Here is an 18,234-nt window from a genome sequence, read left to right as displayed (position 1 = left end):
TTGCAGAAGTGAGGTTTTTTTGACCCTTGAGAAAGCTTCCCAGCCGTCTTCTGCAATTATGGTGCCTGAGCAGCGTTGCTGCTTTGCTGTTCCTGGCAGCGTGGCTCTGTGCTGGCAGCAGCTCGCAGGCTGGTGGGCAGCTCCCAGTGACAGGATGCCTGGTTTCCAGAAAGCTCACCAATGGTAAAGCCCTGGAAGGCCTTTCTCTGCATGGGCTGTTGTGTATACGAGGGGCAGAGGCTGAGGCACCCTCCCAGCAGTGGTGGGGGATGCTCAGCACCCATGCCACTGCTTGCTGGATGGCTAGTGCTCCCTCAGTGTCACTGAGTGTGTGGCATGATGGATGCCTTTCTTAAGAGGATACAGTCTGAAGGCATTGGAAAAGTCTTTGTTTGGGAAGGACCTGAAGGACAGTGCAGAGAAATTAACCTGGTGATGCCAGGGTGGGAAAAGTATGTGGGCAAGATGTCTGAAAAAGAGACCTTGCATTTGAAGTGAAACAGGCACAGAGAATGCTGGGAGTGAGAAGGTAACACAGGAAAGAGACAGATGGGAAATAAACTTACATGAGGTCTTTAGCTTGAGGGTGACAAAGCTCAAAGGCTTGTAAAAAGCTCTCAAGAAGGATGGGGTGTAATAAGAAATTTAAGATTTAGAAGGGATTTTATAAGGACTTGTTAAATATTTATTGCATCTCTTGATTAAAGTATTTTATTTAAAACAGTTTAGACTTCCCTCCCAAGAAGCCTGTGTTTGATATTTTTTCTTACCAACTATTTTATGTCGTATTCCCAATTCCAACACTTGGTTGTGGTGTTGGAGAGGATCACGTTTTTCCATGTTGCACTCTCTGCACTGCAAGCTGCTCTGCTTTATACAAACTTCCTACCTTGGCAGTCACTGGCAGGGACTTACCCACTTGGAGTATCGTTTCTCTTGTGGTTTGGTTCCTCCTGAAATTACAGCCTCCTTCCCGGCTTGGAGGCAGCGCCACAGCTCCCACTTCAAGTGCTGTGCTGTGTGCAACACTGCCCCAGCTTTCCTTGCCAGAACATCTCCCTGGTGTGTGAGAACTTTATTAACGAGTGTAGATATTATGGATTCCTGCAGCAGAAAAGGTCACCTATTGTGCTAGGCTCTATTCAGACTTTCTCTGTCCTGGACAGATTCTGCTCCAAATGGATGCTGGCCATGTCTGGAGTGCAAAGAGGAGGGAGGTTGTGACACTCAAACAGAATGGTGGTTTGCAAAAGTTGGTGTTGTGATTTGATTTGTTCAGGAAGATTTTTGTTTGTGGTTTTGGTGTCTTCTAGGACTTTTTTTGTTTTTTTTTTAAATGTGAGTGGAAGGCAGAAGTGAAACGTGAGAGGAAGCAGAAAGGAAAATAAACTGGGTTTCTTTTGGACTTCTCCTGTTTTTCTTCAATTAGTGTGTCAGGGGCAGATGGTAAAAGAAAGGAAAAGTTGTTATCATTTTGATGCTTGTGAAGGCAGACTGGTTTCCTCTCCACTGCTCTGGGAGTCCATGGGTTAGCAGTGTTAGCAGTGCCTTTTCACTCCCAGTGCTGGGCTGAGGCTGCTGCCTGCTGCTCTACACAGATCCCAACTCTGCTGTGATCTCAGGATTCCAAAATGTCAGAAGCTGCCACTGGAGCTCGTGATCCTCAGGAACTCTGCTTACTCTGAAGCCCCAGGCAGAGTATTGCCAGCTGCCATTCTCCAGGCAGGGCAGCTCCATGGGTATAGACAGGCAGAGCTTTGTGAGCAGTACTGGGAAAGCAAAGGAGAGGAGATTTGAAAGCTTCCCTCACTCCATCCTGTTTTGCTGGTGTTTGATTTTACACTGTTTGGTAGTGATATTAATTCTAAAAAACCCCTTGATTGTAGCTTGAAATGACTGGATGTCATTTGTGAGAAGAGAGATGAGATTTGTCAATGTCTCATTTCTTAAATCAGAAAGCAAAGTTACTGAAAGGACCAATTTGTATTCTGTTTCACACTGATTTAGAGCAACATATAAATCATCTGGTAGGATGAGTAAACTTGCTCTCTCCTTTATCACAGAACATTGTCTTGCTTTAACCTTGCTGGACTGTGCTTTCTCATTCGCATTTCCCATCATCATAATAAGTAGGGTAAATAAAACCTTTGGAGATAATACTGAGTTTCTCCTCCTTGGGTTGGCAGAATAAACTTCCAGCCAAGAGCAGTAGTCAGGCAGATCTTCCAGGTGAGGGAGTTTGAATGGAAAGTCACCACTTACATGCCTTGAGACATGTCTTTGCTCTACCTTTGGGAGGTTTGGGTTTGTTTTTTTTTTTTTTTTTTTTTTAAATTCAGCTCCTGAAATAATTTCATTGTGCTATAGAGCTTGGGAAACAGTATTATTTCCCCCTGAATCTTCCAGGTGTGTTTCTCAGAGACAATTTCTCATAGGGGTCTCATACCAGTTTTAGTGCTGGAATAGGTTAGGACTGTTGTGCTTGGTCTCCTGAGGCATCTAGACAATGATGTTTAGGGACAGACTTGAAGTGACTTTCCCTTTGGTTATGTCCTCCCTGATCCTGACACTTCTAGAGCCTACTTCTTTTCCATCCCTCAAAAATGTCCAGCAAAGTGTTTCTGAATTCCTTGTCTTCTAAAAAGTTGCGTAAATACGCAGTGTTTTCTTTCCATGATGTTTCAGGGGGTGGAGTGTTACCTTTGGAAAACAGCTCATAATCTTCCTTACCTGGATCTGCACTAGTAGCATTTTTGACTGCGAGTTTCTCCAGTGGCAACCGTGGTCAAATACTGAAATCTTCAGCTACTTAAATCATCACAATTTTGTAATTGCTGAAGCAATAAAAACAAGTCATTGATTTGCCATCTGCATGCACAAAACCCCATGCTGATATTGTGCAGTGATGAATGGAAGAACAAGGGATGTTGAGCTTTGTGGTGGAGCAGTAAGCAAGCTGGTCAGGTGCTGCTGGGTGGTGGGCTGAGAGGTAACACACCTGGGTTTATTTTCAGTATGCTGATTCAAATGGTTAGAAATTATCTGAATGTACATAGGTGGATTTCTGTGTGGGAGTCATATGCAGGTTTTAATCTTACAGGCAAGATTATTTTGGTAAAAGAGTGTTGCAGTTAGAAACCCCTAGGGATGCTGGCATGTCCATTTAGTCTCTGAAGGGAAACACATGAAAAGGGAGAGGAAAGCTGCTCCAAGCTTGATTCAACCACGTGAGTCTTGCAAAAGTATAGCTTACTGCAAAAATTACTGGTAATCAGACGTGCTGTCACAAACAGACAGGGAATGTATAAGTATAAAACACTTCCACCAGCTCCATCAGAGGGAAGACAAAGAGGGTTTCAATGGGAGTTTGTATTCACAGATAATGGCTTAAAGTGGTAATTGATGCCAGCTGCATAAAATCACTAGGAAGGGCTCACCAGCTGCCTCTCTCCTTCAAGAAAAAAGGATGTACTTTTGTATTACTTCATGAGAATGACAGTCTCTTGCCTCAATCAGTTTTAATTTTCTGCTTTTGTGATACCCTTGCCTCTGCAAATGGAGGCACTGTCAGTGGTGTTGGTGCAGTGCATGTGTTGTCTGGAGGAGGTGACAGACCTTCCATCTCTGAGGCAGGAAGTGTGCCCCTGACACACTCACATGTCCACATCCCAGGAGGGCTGCCAATCCTCAGGAGGATCCCTGCTGCAGGCTGCAGGGTACCCTCCCTGAGGCATGTGTGTCCATAAGGGGATCTGTGTGGAAAGGGACTTATCTGGCGATATTTTTGGGTGGGACTCATCTCACCCTGATGCGAGACATCTGGTGATGTCTGCAAGATTGGTGTCTGGATCTTGGTTAATGACCTCACCCTCCTTTTGTAGTTAGTGGGGAGAAGTAAACACCAGTAGGGTGCACATTGTTTGGCCTCTTTCAGATGTCCACATTGGGATGAAATGACCTGTACCCTGGAAAAAAAAAATGCTCCTGAATCTGGAACAGAACAATTTTGATCTTGCCAACTTTTTGTTTTAATTTCCTTTTTTTAGTCTTCTACCAATTGCTGCATCACACTGGTGCTTCAGCCTTTTCTGTGCTGATTATTCCTCATAATAGTTCCTGTCGCCACAGAGTCTTCAGGACTCACTGCCAGGGGCTTATCGATCCACACTAACTAAGTGGATTCTTCCAAAGCCTGGCAAAAAGTACTGAATCCATTTATTATTGTAAACTGCATTTTGTACTGGATTGAACTGTAGGTGAGGAGCTATTTGTGTTGTGGACAAGTGCTCAAAGGCAGCTGAAATATGAATGTAGGACCATTGTTAGCTGTAGTTCAGGGAGGTACTTGGGGAGATATTGCTGCAGGGAGATTCTGCTGCAGGCCTTTGAGCAGGTGCTGTGACACAGACTCAGTGGAGGGCTGAAAGAGCAGTCACTGTCTGCAGTCTGCTGGCTCTGTGTGTTCCTTTTTTGTTGTTTGCTCTTTTTTTATTTTGGGGGGGAGGGGGGCTGGGATTTTTATTATTTCATTTTTCAGAAATAGATCCTGTTTAAGTATTGTCATTTTGGCTGCTGTTACAATAAACAAACACAAACAACCTTTAGGACATCCTGCCCATTGTATTGCAAAAGCTATTGTGTTCATGTGCTGAGGGTAGGAAGTAATTTTTATCTAAAAAGTCAGTTCAAAATAGCAGATTAATCCAATTATACATATTAACCTATCAGCAATTAAGTCCCAAGTCATCAGGTTTAACACTGCTCCTGTTTAATTTCTTTTTGCCTAAATGCACAGTTAGAGGTTTGGTGTAATATAAGCCTGTCTTCCACCTCTCTTTTTTTTCTTTTTGCATATAGTCTGAATAAATAAAAAATCATTCAACAGCAAGGACAACAGAAGCAGCTGAGGAAGCACCAAGTTAGCTTTTGGCTCAAAAAAGCTTTTCTGACAACGCTCTCTCCCAGGGCTGCTGTTCACTAGGAACTTTGATTTACAGGGTTTTCTTGCTATTTTGTTCAGTCTTCCAGAAATACCCACTATTTTACTTCAAAGGCACATCTTAAGAAGATAAGAATAGTTTATCCCTGGTGCATTTTGGGAATTGTGTCATAATAATTTACGAGTAAGCGTTGCACCCCACTATTAGAGTGTTTGAAATGGTCGTAGCATGTACTAATGGTTGTAGTTAGCTTTGTAGCAGAGAGTGGTGTCTGTTGTTCAAGCCATGTGTATGGGTGTGTATAAGGAGTTAACACAAAGCTACTATTAACATCTGCTTATGTCATGAATAGGATATTTGATTGCTAGCATGGTACAAATTGCGAGGAAGTTTAAGCTTAAAATTTTATCATATAATCAGCTTTGGCATCACAGAATAATTAGCGTATGTGCTACCGTTCCCATCAGCCAGCAACCCTAGGGAGAAGTTTTCGCTTCTTCCTGGAATCAGTTTAAGGTAGATGTTTTTCTGCTTGGATATAAAATTATGGGGCAAAAAGGAGTATCCACCTGCCTTTTAATTTGTTGCCTTGCTAGGTGCTTGAAGAAGACTCCTGCTGTCTAGGTGTGGGAAGAGAGAGTTGGGGGTGGGTTGGTGTCCTCTCCTTCTTTTGTATCTGCTGTCTGCCTGCTCACACAGCTCCTCAAAGCGTGTGGATCCTTCCATGCAGCTTGTCCTACTGTCACTTCAAAAGCAGGTTGTGGGTCTTTTAAGGAGTGGTTTCATTATGTTACCCATTTCAGCTCTTTGGAGGGATGACCTCCCTTCACCTGAGCTGCTCTTTGCTTGGCACCTTGCTGGAGCGGGGGGAGCCAGGGGAAATCCTTCCTCCGCCTTTGTGTCTCAGCATCCTGTTTACTGCCTGGGCTCCTGGCCCATTCTTCCTGATGCACTTGCTCTTCCTCCACAGAGGCAGATGGAGGAGGAGAAGGAAGCTTGTGCACGAGGCAAATGCCTTGTTCTTGCAGTAAGGGGAATTCCTGATCTCCACCTCTGTTTTCCTGTGTCAGTCCAATGCTGGCACCAAGATGGGAACCTGCTTTGGCAGGTGGTTTAACAAAGCCACTGTCTGGCATTTTAATAGAACTGGTTAAAATTAATAAAATTAAAGGACAAAAATTGAGGAACATGGAAATAATATTCCTCTGTCATAAATTCCCAGCCTGCTAGCTATGGATTTACTTAAGCTGCTACAAGCGTTGGGTTTTTGAAACAGATTATGTCATGTTCATCACTGGGTCAAATCCATTGCATCTTTTATTTGTTTCTTTGCACTACTGAAAACCTGGGAAAGACTTGTTTTAGACCATCTCAATAGACAGGATTTTGATGGCATGAACATCAGAGGGGTTTACTGAACATGGTGCTGGTATAAATTGAAGTTCAGAAAAAATGTACTTTTGTGAAAGTGAGGAATAAATCAATAAGGCATGGGGCATGTTAAACATATGGGGGTTTGTTTTATTTTTTTTTCCAAAGGATGAAGAAGAAGAAATCAAGCTGGAGATTAATATGCTAAAGAAATATTCTCATCATAGAAATATTGCAACTTATTATGGTGCTTTCATTAAGAAAAGTCCTCCAGGACATGATGACCAACTGTGGGTAAGCAGATGTTTTTCAAACATGTTCCTAAGTGTTTCCCTATTGGATATAGATTGATAATGAGAGAAATACCACTTTATGGAATGACAGACTAAAGGAGTTTGGTGCTTGCCTGAACTGCTAGATAAGTGAATCACAGAGGCTAATCACACATCCTTAAGGAGATGTCTGAACCAAGATTTGCTATAAGCAGTGGATTTGTTCTTTAAGTAACTTTTTTTCCCAGATGGATAGTAACATGTTTCATAGGAACAAGACAGCTGAGCAGTAAGAATATGTGACTGTAAAAAGAAAGCTGCATTTGAGATTGTACCCGTTACATTTTTTATCCCACCTCATCTACACCCTCTAGAGGACTGAAGTTTGGGGTTGAAATGGCAGGGAGCACGTTCTTCCATAAATACATGGAAGTTAAAGGATAAGAAGTGTTGCAGTGATGTGATGAGTTTGATTCCTTCAGCATTGGATGTGCTCTTACTGCTAATGTATTTTGCATAGCTGAGCAAATCCAGATTCCCAGCATTAAATTACAGTGATTAAATCAGTCCTTGAAAATGTGGTAACTAATGTGAGACATATTCCATATAGGTCTAACACACATTGAAGACATTTGGTTGAATCCATTTTCCAGGCAGAGATGTAAAATACATTCTCTACTTCACAAGAGCTTCCCAAATTAATGCTGTAACCTGATTATTTTGCTTTGCTATACAGCTGAGATCTGTGTTTAATGTTGGTTGTGCACGGGTATTTGTTTTGCAGCTTGTTATGGAGTTTTGTGGAGCTGGCTCTATCACAGACCTTGTGAAGAACACAAAAGGGAATACCCTGAAAGAAGACTGGATAGCCTATATCTCCAGAGAGATTCTCCGGGTAAGAAAAGCAGCCTTCCCCACGCAGAAAGAGGCTGACAGAGATGCAGCCTAGCTTGAGGTTCTGCAAGAAGCTGTTTCTGAGCAATCCCATTAGCCATGTCATCACTTGGAGAGTGCGTAGGAGCAGATAGATGTCTGCTCCACATCATTTAACTTGGTGTGAGTTGTGCTGTATTGTAGCAGAAGCCTTGCAGAAAATTGCAATTTCTAGTCATGAGAAGCCAATAGAGGAGCCAGTGACCTTGCCTGCTGCAGAAGCTGTGAAACAGTGTCCCTGAGACCTGGGGCTGAAACAGTGTTGTAGCACGGTAGGGTACAGAATGGGCTTTTCTAAATATGCTTGCAGCTGCCTTTTTCTTTCCTAATCAAGTCCATGGAGGAAGAGCTGTTGGCTCAGGCCAGCAGTCAGGACTTGTGTGCTGTGATGTGCTCTCATCCTGTGTTGTCCTGCAGTCTGTCTAGAGCAAGCAGCTCTGTCACGTGTGGCTGTGCCTGTGCTGTGCTTGCAGGCAGTGCTACAGAAGTTTTTCAGGAAGAGGTCTGCAGCTTACCAGTTGTTCTAAAATTGCAACTTAAGCTAATTACTCTTAATACTTAATTTCCAGTTGGTACAGTTTAAGTGCTTTTTGAATTGGCATTTGTTTTGCTTCACTAAGTAAATCTGGGATGGTTTTCCTCGTGCTTCTTTGTAAAACAAATTGCCTCCTACCCATACCACTACACAGTATGTTTGTTCAATTGCTTAATCATAAATGAAGTTCTGAAGGGCTTTATGTTAAAGGAAATGAGCACTGGCTCTTGCATAAATCAATGCTGCTGTTGTCTGTGTTACACATTTGCTCTGCCTTGGCAATTTTTAAGATGAGGATGGAGGGAGGCACACTGTTCTGGTCTCTTGCTCTAATTTCAAATGCTAGAGGACAGTCCAGCTGCTGGTGTTTGACTGGCACATTTTAAGTTGTTTACAAAGGAGAAGTTGTATTTCAAAACAAATGGTTAGCATGCTTTAATATGAGGAAAGCTAATTTCTGCAGGAGCATCTTACCCTTGACTTGAGAGACATGTGGGCTCAGAGGTATTCTATGCTATGTTGCATTCATCCTAGATCCTCCTTAGATAAAGCAGTCAAACGCTGAGAAGAGGAAAAAATATTTACCTCAGAAAAGAGGGAGAACTATTTTCTCATTCCAGTGAGAAAGGAGTGTTAATTACTGACCATCAGGAGCTGGAATATCTGGAAAAAAGGAGTGCTAAATTCACATTGCAATGAGATGTTTCAAACCCTGATTCAACAGAAAGTTTGTCAGAGGTGGAGGAGAGAGATGGTGTAACACAAAGTTAAAAGGAGCTAAAGTGCCAAAGATTGGTGTAGGTGGAGACACAGGTGAAGGTTGGCCCAGTGAATCCTTGTGTAGTTGGAAAGGTCGGGGACTGCAGGAGAGTGGAGATGTGCCCCTCTGTCTCCTGCTAAGCCTTTGCAACCCCAAATCTGTTTTTTCAGTAGGGTTAAATGGTACTCTGGAGAGAACAGATGATTATCTCTCTGGCTTGGTTGGAGTAGCAGAAGGCTTTAAAAAATATCCTGTGTGAAGCTGTGGAAAAGCCTTCATTCCTGTGAAAAATAAGACCACACTTAGCATTAGCAGTCAGTGAAGGGTCTCAGGGACATCAGCTGTTCACTTGATTTGCTTGTGACCTGTGGAAGGGAAGCTGTAGATAGTGGTTTTTTGTCACACTCCTTACCTGTTTTAAAAAAAGGAAAACAGCCCAATGGTTATGTAGGAAAACTGGTCAATGATCAGTTAATGAAGAACATGTGTTAAGAAATACTTCTTTACAGCAACCACTACTCTCTTAACCTCTTGCAGCTGTAAAGGTTCTATTCCTTTATTTTTCACAAAACACTAAAAGACTGTGAGGGCAACACGAACAGGCAAGATGATCCCACTGGAGACTCCAATTTTCCGAGCAGAAAACTGAGGAGAACCCAAAATACAGGCAGTTGCTAAGAGGGTTGCCTGTTGTTCTCCCAATTACATTAGAGAGTAAAATGCAACATATGTCTTTCTCAGCCCTCCCTCCACATGGCTAATGCTTTGGGGCATGTATCCAGGTGCTGTCTCAACAAAAAGCACCGTATGCCAGGAGGTTTTGTTTCCTTTGGAAAAGTATAACGCTTATGCTTTTTTTTTCACTTTGCTTTTTTTTTTTCCTGAGGTACAATTATCTGGTTTCATGTTTATGGAGGCTAGAGAAGAGAACTGCACTTTTGCAGTAGAGCATGTCTTTGTCATCTGTCCTCCCTTGCCCTCAAACATGACTGCCAGTCCATCACCCCCCACCTCCTTCTCGGGGTGCATATATACATGTGGGTGCTGCCTCCTTTCTCCTTCCACTTCCTTCCCAGCTGAATTCTGTGTGACCCTGTGCACATCAGAAGTCAGTGGCATACACTGACAATGATGTCATTTAGAATGTAATTACTTGGAGACTTTGTGGGAGCTGAACTTTATTCACAGGACAGCTGGGAGGTGTTTGCATAGTGCAGATGTTGGGCTGTATTTAGGTGCTGTGTGAGCCTGATCTGAGCCTGTGTCTCTGCTCCATCACCAAAAGCTGTGTGGGTGGTGTGCTGCAGGTCCTACTGCACCCAGTTGCAAGAGGTCAAGGCACAGTGCTGTGACCTTTGGGGCTGGCTGGGTATGGGCAGTCTGTTGCTGAGCCAAGAGCCTAACTCTGAACATTCTCTCCTTCCTCTCTTCTCCTTAATGCAGGGGTTGGCACATCTTCATGCCCATCATGTGATTCACAGGGATATCAAAGGGCAAAATGTGTTATTAACAGAGAATGCAGAAGTGAAACTTGGTAAGTAGACACACATGTCCATTTCCTCATTTGTTCAGCCTTTGGTTTTATGATGTTCCCAAATTATTTCATCTTTTAAGAGCCCTGCAACATGTTTTATAGCATGAGTACTCTGTCAGTGGTTCCATGTGGATTGACAGCCTGTGTGTATTTCCTTCTGCTTGGAGAGGATGGAGCACAGGTTGTTGTTGAATTTGGTTTGGAGATGTTGGTTCTCATGCCAGAATCAGTGCAGGGATCATTTTGTTTCCCCTACTGAGCTGTGTGTAACTTGAGTCTGTTCTGATTCACTTTATTCTGGACTCGGAAAGTGACAGGAGTCTCTCTTGTATTTAGCTTTAATTAAAATAGCACCTGCTGTTCAGGTTCTGGACACAAAAATATGATCTGGACAGCATTCTCAAGGGAGCTGTGGCATTGAATTCAAACCACAGTTCCAGCTCTGGCATGCCTGCTGAAAATCGTGCTCATCCTTGGCCTCTTCTCTCCTGCCAAGTGGACATACTCTTTTTTTATTTCCTCTCTAATTTGTCTCTTTCAGTTAGTGCACATGTCAACCTTCTGTGTTTGTATCACGCTACACTCGCCACCTTTTTTTGGTTAAATATAGAGCCATGCTGAAGCCCTCCCACCCAGCCCACATCCCTTCTGCTTTGCATTACACCTTCCTGCAGCATGAGGCATGGGAAATTGTCCCGGCTGCTGGAGGAGGAAGCACTTGGGAGAGCTTTCCTTCATTTGGTCCAAAATGGAGCACAGTAGCTTCCAAACCACTGCTTCCACTGAGCTGGCCTCCACCAGTTCCTCAGTGTCACTCAGATGGTGGGTGCAGTGAGGCTGACACAGCCCTCTTAGGGCAGATGCAGTTACTGGTATAGAGGGACATATAGCACTGTGGTCGTGAGCAGGGCAGAATGAAAGGCAGAAAACACCTTTGTAATGTAATTGCTTTGTAATGAAATGGGCATCTCTTTCCCAGCCTGTGTGCATGTGTGCCCAAAGTTAGCACTTCCTGAATAATTCTCATCTTTTGCTCTCATTGATGTTTCTGCTCTGTGCATTAAAGCAGAGAGCAGCTAGCTGAACAACAGGTTATTTTTGCTGTCCAATTTTAGAGCAGAAAAAGCGGTGAGCTGAAAGGGGCATGTTTATGCATGCCATTTCCCCATAGCATGAGAGGTACCCTTGGGAAGTGGCTGTTTTTGTATAGGCGGAGGTGCTTGGCTTCACCATGTGGGAAGGGTCTAAACAGCCCTTTCTCAGCCTCCCAGGCAGTACTTCTGCAGCTGTGCTCTCCTCCTGTCCAGGCACACCAGTGAGGGGTACAGGAGAGGTGATTGTGTGCTGCTGTGTCCCTTGACACTTGTGCCCAAGCACATTGTGTGTGAACCACGAGGGCTCGCTTGCCTCAGGATTAATCATCTTATTTCTCTTCAGCATGGTCCTCCCATCTACAGGCCTTTGTTTTCAAATCACTTTGCAAAAGTAATCATTGTGTTATTTTCCCACTCTTATTTAATTTTGCTCTTTTCCCACCCACAGTGGATTTTGGTGTGAGTGCTCAGCTGGACAGGACAGTTGGCAGGAGAAACACTTTCATTGGGACTCCCTACTGGATGGCTCCAGAAGTTATTGCCTGTGATGAGAATCCAGATGCTACATATGATTACAGAGTAAGAGTCCTGTTCAAAGAAAAAACCCAAAACATACACTTGCAATATAAATGTCCATGGACTATGGCAGTTTTTGAGATTTCTTATGCTTTGTAGGAGTAATAACTGTTTTGTGTAGTTACATTCTTATTACCAAAGTACAAGGTAAGGATACTATCAAATTGTGACCTTTAACACTTTCTGTTGCTTATATTATTGTAGTTTTGAGATGTAAATACAGGACTTCAGGGTGCTATAGGTGCTTAGAGAAGGCAAAAAAGAGTTTACCTGGAAATGCTTGTGTTTTTGATTTGCATAATGATTGTACTTTAAATTGTTACACGATGTGCCAGTTATTGTGGTAACCCAGAACAATACATTTTAGATGTTGCCTTAAATAGAACCACCGTCTGGAGAGCCACTGAAGTACAGAAGGAACTCTTAAAACTACTTCTGATTTCAGGATGCATATACATGATTTTTTTGATAGAAATTTATCCATCACAACATTTCTTAACAAAGATCATTCTTTACGTAACTTGCTGCAAACGAAGGATTTAATTACTGCAAAACCATAATTGGCTTGATGGTATTTGCACTACCCTTAAGAATATTAGGTATATGTACTTAAAGTTAAATATATCTAGTGAAAGCATACTGTAATCTTGAAAGTTCCTCTCAGCTGACTTTAATGAGAGCACAGGGAAAGAAACCTTTATTGGTTTTTAAGAAACCTTTATTTGGACTAATGTATTGTTCCATCTTTAACCAAGGGCAACAAGGATATCAGAAAGCCAGAGATTAAGGCATTACAATGAATTATAGAGCTGAATATCAATTATATCATTTTGCTGAGACTGATAGTGTTAGCTATCAGTACATTTGTGTGTGTCTAAATCTTCGTAAAACACCCAGATTATTTGACATTTTGACTAAGATTGATCAGATTGATCCTATTTCTCTTGATTTAATTCCTTTTTACATTCAGCATCTCATTGTACTAAAGCTAATGTTTTATATCTTTCCAGATAGAGTTGTTATTATTAGTAAGGAAGGTTCGCTATTAAATGATTTAATTAAGCAGAAAAACTCCCTGCAACATTTGTTAATGCAGTAGTGATGTGAAAAATAACTCTCCTCTCCTCTAAAAACACCTGTTTATTGTTCCTGGTGGAGCCTGTAGGATGGTTGTTCACAAAAAAATTATTGTTTGAAAGGTTCTCTAAGATCATGGGGGTGTGCACTTTAGCTTAGATGGCTGCATTTGACTAAGAGAGGAGTGCCTTGCTGGGTCTGAAAATATCATCTTTAGAAATGCTTCTTTGCTTGTAGTGCATGAAGAGCTTATTTGCTCATTAAAGTAATTTTTAAAAAAATCACAATTATGACCAGAAATGAAGACTGCTTTGCTCAAGAACAGCTCTCTTTCACAGCAGTCTCCTCCAATACTTTGCCCATTAAGCTGTGTCACTCTCTGAAGTTGGTTCCTTGCCAGAACTCCTCCATCTCTTCCCTGTGTTTGATCTTCCTGGCTCTTGTTTGGTCTCTCCTGAGTCAGAGGTGCTGGCCAGAGGTGGTATCTTGAAAAGTTGCCACTGAAGGGCTCTTTTTCTGTAGTGTTTTAAGCAAAGCTGAGGTGCTAAAGGAGGAATGTTGGCTTTGGCTATAAGTAATGCCTGTGGTAAAGACAGAGGTGTAAATTTTGGGAGTCTGTGGTAAAGACAGAGGTGTAAGTTTTGGGAACCTCTGCCTTTTCAGTGGTGTTAGTGACTAATACACCTCTCCTTTCAGTGGGCCTGTATTTTCCTTTTGTTCTTGCTTGTTTGTTTAGGTACCTGAAGAACCCTTCCTTGCAGTTTTCAACAAGTCTGGCCACTTTAAATTTGAGCTGAGCTTTTGCTTTTATAACTGCATCTCTGCACAGCCTGGGAATGCCCTTGTTCAGTTCTTTGTTGACAAGGGAATATTGAAAATTCTGTTGTTTCGTAGGCTTAGATTTCTGGCAGATGTATTTCCCATTGTCATAATGTGAATGCATTTTTATGTGCTGTTGGAAAGGGTTGTTTGTAAGAATATATGCGTGTGTTTCTGCATATACATACCTATTATGTGAAAAGTCGGATTTTATGATACAGTTACAAGATGAAAGAGGCTTATATTATTTAAATAGCCGTGGTATTTGGTTTCAGCCTCACCTACAGGGCCTCTCTAAATAGTGCTCTCTTAGTGTGTGAATGGGTAAATCCACCTACTAACATATGGTGTTTCTGTTTTTCTGCAGAGTGACCTTTGGTCCTGCGGCATTACGGCCATAGAGATGGCAGAAGGAGCTCCCCGTAAGTGATCCCTGTGCTTCTCCAGTGGGCTCGTTTTAAGGCTGAAACGTATATCTAAGCCTAGTTTTGAGGTTTCTGAAAATATCCCCATGTTATTTCTGTTCTCTTTGGTTTTGCCTGCTCTATAAATATGAAATCCCATAAATAGCAATGCTCTTGATAAAGATAGGGTTGTGTTTAAACACTACAGTGCAGACTGCAGTAATTTAATTTCTATAGCAGGAATATTTGGAAGCTAATCGAGTGTCTGACTTCCTTCCTATTGGTAGTATATTGTGTTTTGGAGCTGTGTCCCACTTTGTCTATGGACTGGCCTGGAATACTGAAACCTCAGCTGGGGAGAGGGTCAGTGGGGCCTTGAGGAAACAGATCTTAATGAAAAAAGCATTTGTAGCAGCTATTTCTGTGTTGGCTTTCTGTCGGTCTGGATAATGCTAACATTGCTTCTCCTTTTGTTTCCACTCATCAGTGGGTGGTGTTAATCTTCCTTAGCAGTGACATGGCTTAAACTGTAAATCCTTCTTCAGGACAAAGCACTGAACTTAGTTATTCTCAAGCAGGGATCATTATCAGTTAGTTTGGATTTGAGAGGAAAACCTGGGAACCAAAAATGCTCAACTTTTTAATAGGCTCTTTTCCTTTCACATAGTTCTTTCAGAATATAAAGGCAAACAGCAGATGTGTGAGGAGGACAGAAACCTTTGAAAAGAAAAGAAGTTAGACATGGTGTTATGACTTTTAATAATAATTTTTATGAAAGTCCTTATTGATCTTGCAAATATACTTACCCTCACCCTCAGCTGGAGCTCTGTATTTAAAAAATAAGAGCTAAGGTACCTAAGAGCAAGGTAATTTTTTTTGCACATAAAAATCTATGACCACAACACAGCCCAGCTTGAAATGTCTTTGAAATAATCTTGTCGAAATAAAGTATTGATATTTCCCAGGTAAAAATCGGTGATTTTGTTGTAGCTACTGCCTGATTTTCTTGTTGTTCTTACTGACTTTAATGCAAGATTTAAAAAGTCAAATCACAATGGTCATGTGTTGATTCATGTTTTAGGAGGCCTGATAGTTTGGGGTTGTTTTCTTTTTCCTTCCTAATTGCACATTTGCATGAATGTCCAAGTGAGAGCTGCTCCCAGGACACTTTAGCCAGCACTGAATTAAGTGAACTCCCTCTTTTTTGCCATCCCTTTTTGTTCAGTGCATTGGGTTGCCTGTATGGCTTTGTAAGCTTAGAATTGGACAATATTTTGTTCATTTCTAAACCAAACAGAGCTTGGCCCTTCTTTGTGTAAAAGCACAAGAGTAGCATTTAAGATGTTAGCAAAGATCCTCTGTAAGTGCAGAACAGCTCTTGTCCTCTGGTACATGGACTCTACCTCCTCCTCGTCCTCCAGTGGCAGCTGAGAGTCCATCTCTATGGATTCTTTGGTGGTCTGCAGGGATCCATAGGCATCCAAGGGGCTTCTTTGCCAAGACTGATGCCCCTTATTTTTGAGCTAGAATTCTCTTCCCACTAGTCTGTTTCTCCTGAATATCTGTTGTGTGGTAAATGTCACCTCATCCTGCAGTGGTCACTCAGGCTGAGACTGAGGGTGTAAGAGATCAAACATAGGAAGATGGTTAGAACATTGCTCCTAGAGACCTTTCTTGGGCTGCCTCTCTCCCTGCTCCCTTGTTTCCCTGTCATGGCTCTGCCATATTGCTTTACTATGGAGCAGGAGGAAAAGCTGTCCAACGTTGATCCTGGACTCCCACTAAATGTCCACTGAAACAAACAGGACTTCTTTGGACAAAAGTTAGGAGTTTGCATTTCAGTTCTGCAGACAGTCCTTTTGAGTGATACAGACCCTCCCATGCTTCAAAACTGTCATGCCTTGAAGTACAAAAATATCCAGGTCTGTAGAGTTAAAATGAAGCACCCTCAATAATGGTAGAGAAGGGCAGGCAGAGGAAGGAAGGGCAGGTAAAGGAAGATTGTATGGAACAGTAACTCTCATTGTTCCCTTCCACCATCATCATCTCCCAGTATTTTGTTGACCAGAAAGTAAGTCAGATGACTTGGGGCTGGAGGGAAGGCCATGCTCAGATGTTCCCATCTTGGTCAGTTCTGGAGGATGATCCGTGCTTTGACCTCTTTCTCTTTTTGGGCTGCCATTGGCACATTGAGCTATGGAACTGTTGTCATTTTGGGCTAATTCCATTTAGCTGTGTTGCTGTCTACACCTACTGCATGGATGTTTAGGATGGTGGGAGTGGTTGTGGAAGCTCAAGTCATGGCATTGACAGAGAGCAGCTAAACCAGTGTCTCTGTGTCTCTGATTGCTTTTCTTTTCTTCCCTTCAGCACTTTGTGACATGCACCCCATGAGGGCACTCTTTCTGATACCCAGGAACCCTCCCCCACGGTTAAAATCCAAGAAATGGTATGTATTAATTATATCTTGTCCTGTGTAGCCTGAAGTTTTCTCATATTGCATAGTTTTGTTACCCCTTCCACAGAATTGTAAAGCAACTTAAGTTAGCAAAATCTCTGTTATCTTTTGTGCCTCTGAATCAAAGGATGAAATAAAATGCATGCATTATTTAGTTCTGTTTGTCCCAGAGAAATTCCATCTCAAATTGTGTGAAAATAAATACCAAAGTTTTTGGTTTTTCTTTTTCAGTAGAGCAGCATCTGTATTAAGGTGACAAATGAATTCATGTTTTAAGATATAGACTCCTGTAGCACTCTTAATATGCAGTGTGTTTTCTCAGATGTATCATAACACAGAAACAGAACAGTGCTATGGTGTTCTAGTTGCTAAATAGAAAGGAGCTATTAAAACTAATGAAGGCTTTTACTATAATTATTGTAAACGGTTGGAATTGAGTGCCTGCTTCTTGCCAGCTGAGAAGAATCCATTAGTATCAGAGGATTTCCTCCCAGTTACTGGTTACAACTGACACATATGAAACAAAAATACTCTGTAGAAAGAGGTTTCTTATTGATACAATGGGATCATGGGATGCTGTGATCCTGTCAAAATAATGAAGTGATTGGACTGTGTATTCAATATCAACATAGTATAAACATGTCTTGCTTGCTGGGCTTGGTCTTTACCTGGATTGACTGATTTATGCACTTGTATACTCAAGGCATTGCTCTCTTACTTGCCTTCTGCATATATTAACAGAATAGAGATGCATATATGCCATTTGCATTAGCCATTCATTGACCTTTTTATGTGAAAGAATAACATTCAAGGCGTGAGGAATAAAAATTCTGAATATCCAAGTTATGTTGGATTCAGCCTTTTTTATTACAGTAGGGAAGTGAACTGATGGATGGAAATAATTTTTTTTCCTCTTAAGCATGTAGTGAGGATGTTTGCTGTCCAAGCACTGGAGCAGGTTGAGAGCATGTACCAATTAAAAAGCAGCTCTGGTCCAAGGCAGTGTTGCTGTCACTCAGCTGTTCTGATAGCTTGCTCAGTTGCAGGTTATGAGAAGTTAGGCCAAATGATGACAAAGTTGTACAATTGTCATAGAACGGCTTGGGTTGGGACCTTAACAATCATCTAGCTCCAAACCCTGCCATTGACAGGGATGCCATCCACTAGTTCAGGTAGCTCAGAAACCCATCCAACCTGGCCTTCCATGCTTCCAGGGATGGAGTATCCAGAACTTCTCTGGGCAACCTGTTCAGTGCCTCATTGCAGTTTTGAGTATTTCCACTGTTGGATTTTGGCAGGTGGCTTGTTTGGTGACTTCTTTCTAGAGAGATCCCCTTTCAAGAGTTCAAATGAAGTGCAAATTTTGGAAAGGTGGTGCTGCAGCTTAGCTAACTACCATACCCTGTCAGTTTATTCTGTGTGCAGGGGGGTTTAGTTTAGTTCATGCCCTTAAATTATGTC

At 42.1% G+C, this 18,234-nt stretch overlaps 1 protein-coding gene across 1 annotated transcript in view; it reads left to right on the top strand.

Annotated features, from left to right (window-relative positions):
• MAP4K4 (mitogen-activated protein kinase kinase kinase kinase 4) overlaps nucleotides 1–18,234 on the top strand; it is a 165,890-nt gene that overhangs the window by 100,539 nt on the left and 47,117 nt on the right. Inside the window, exons 4-9 of the mRNA XM_071430786.1 lie at nucleotides 6,480–6,605; nucleotides 7,368–7,478; nucleotides 10,255–10,345; nucleotides 11,888–12,018; nucleotides 14,279–14,333; nucleotides 16,686–16,764. Coding sequence (XP_071286887.1) covers nucleotides 6,480–6,605; nucleotides 7,368–7,478; nucleotides 10,255–10,345; nucleotides 11,888–12,018; nucleotides 14,279–14,333; nucleotides 16,686–16,764 — 593 coding nt within the window. The remainder of the gene's footprint in view (nucleotides 1–6,479; nucleotides 6,606–7,367; nucleotides 7,479–10,254; nucleotides 10,346–11,887; nucleotides 12,019–14,278; nucleotides 14,334–16,685; nucleotides 16,765–18,234) is intronic.

The sequence above is a fragment of the Agelaius tricolor genome, unplaced genomic scaffold (assembly GCF_023055355.1).
Source record: "Agelaius tricolor isolate 1412-34295 unplaced genomic scaffold, bAgeTri1.0.p SCAF_7, whole genome shotgun sequence".
Classification (NCBI taxonomy): domain Eukaryota; kingdom Metazoa; phylum Chordata; class Aves; order Passeriformes; family Icteridae; genus Agelaius; species Agelaius tricolor.
The sequence above is the reverse complement of the archived record's forward strand: the minus strand, read 5'-3'. Positions and strand labels throughout refer to the sequence as shown.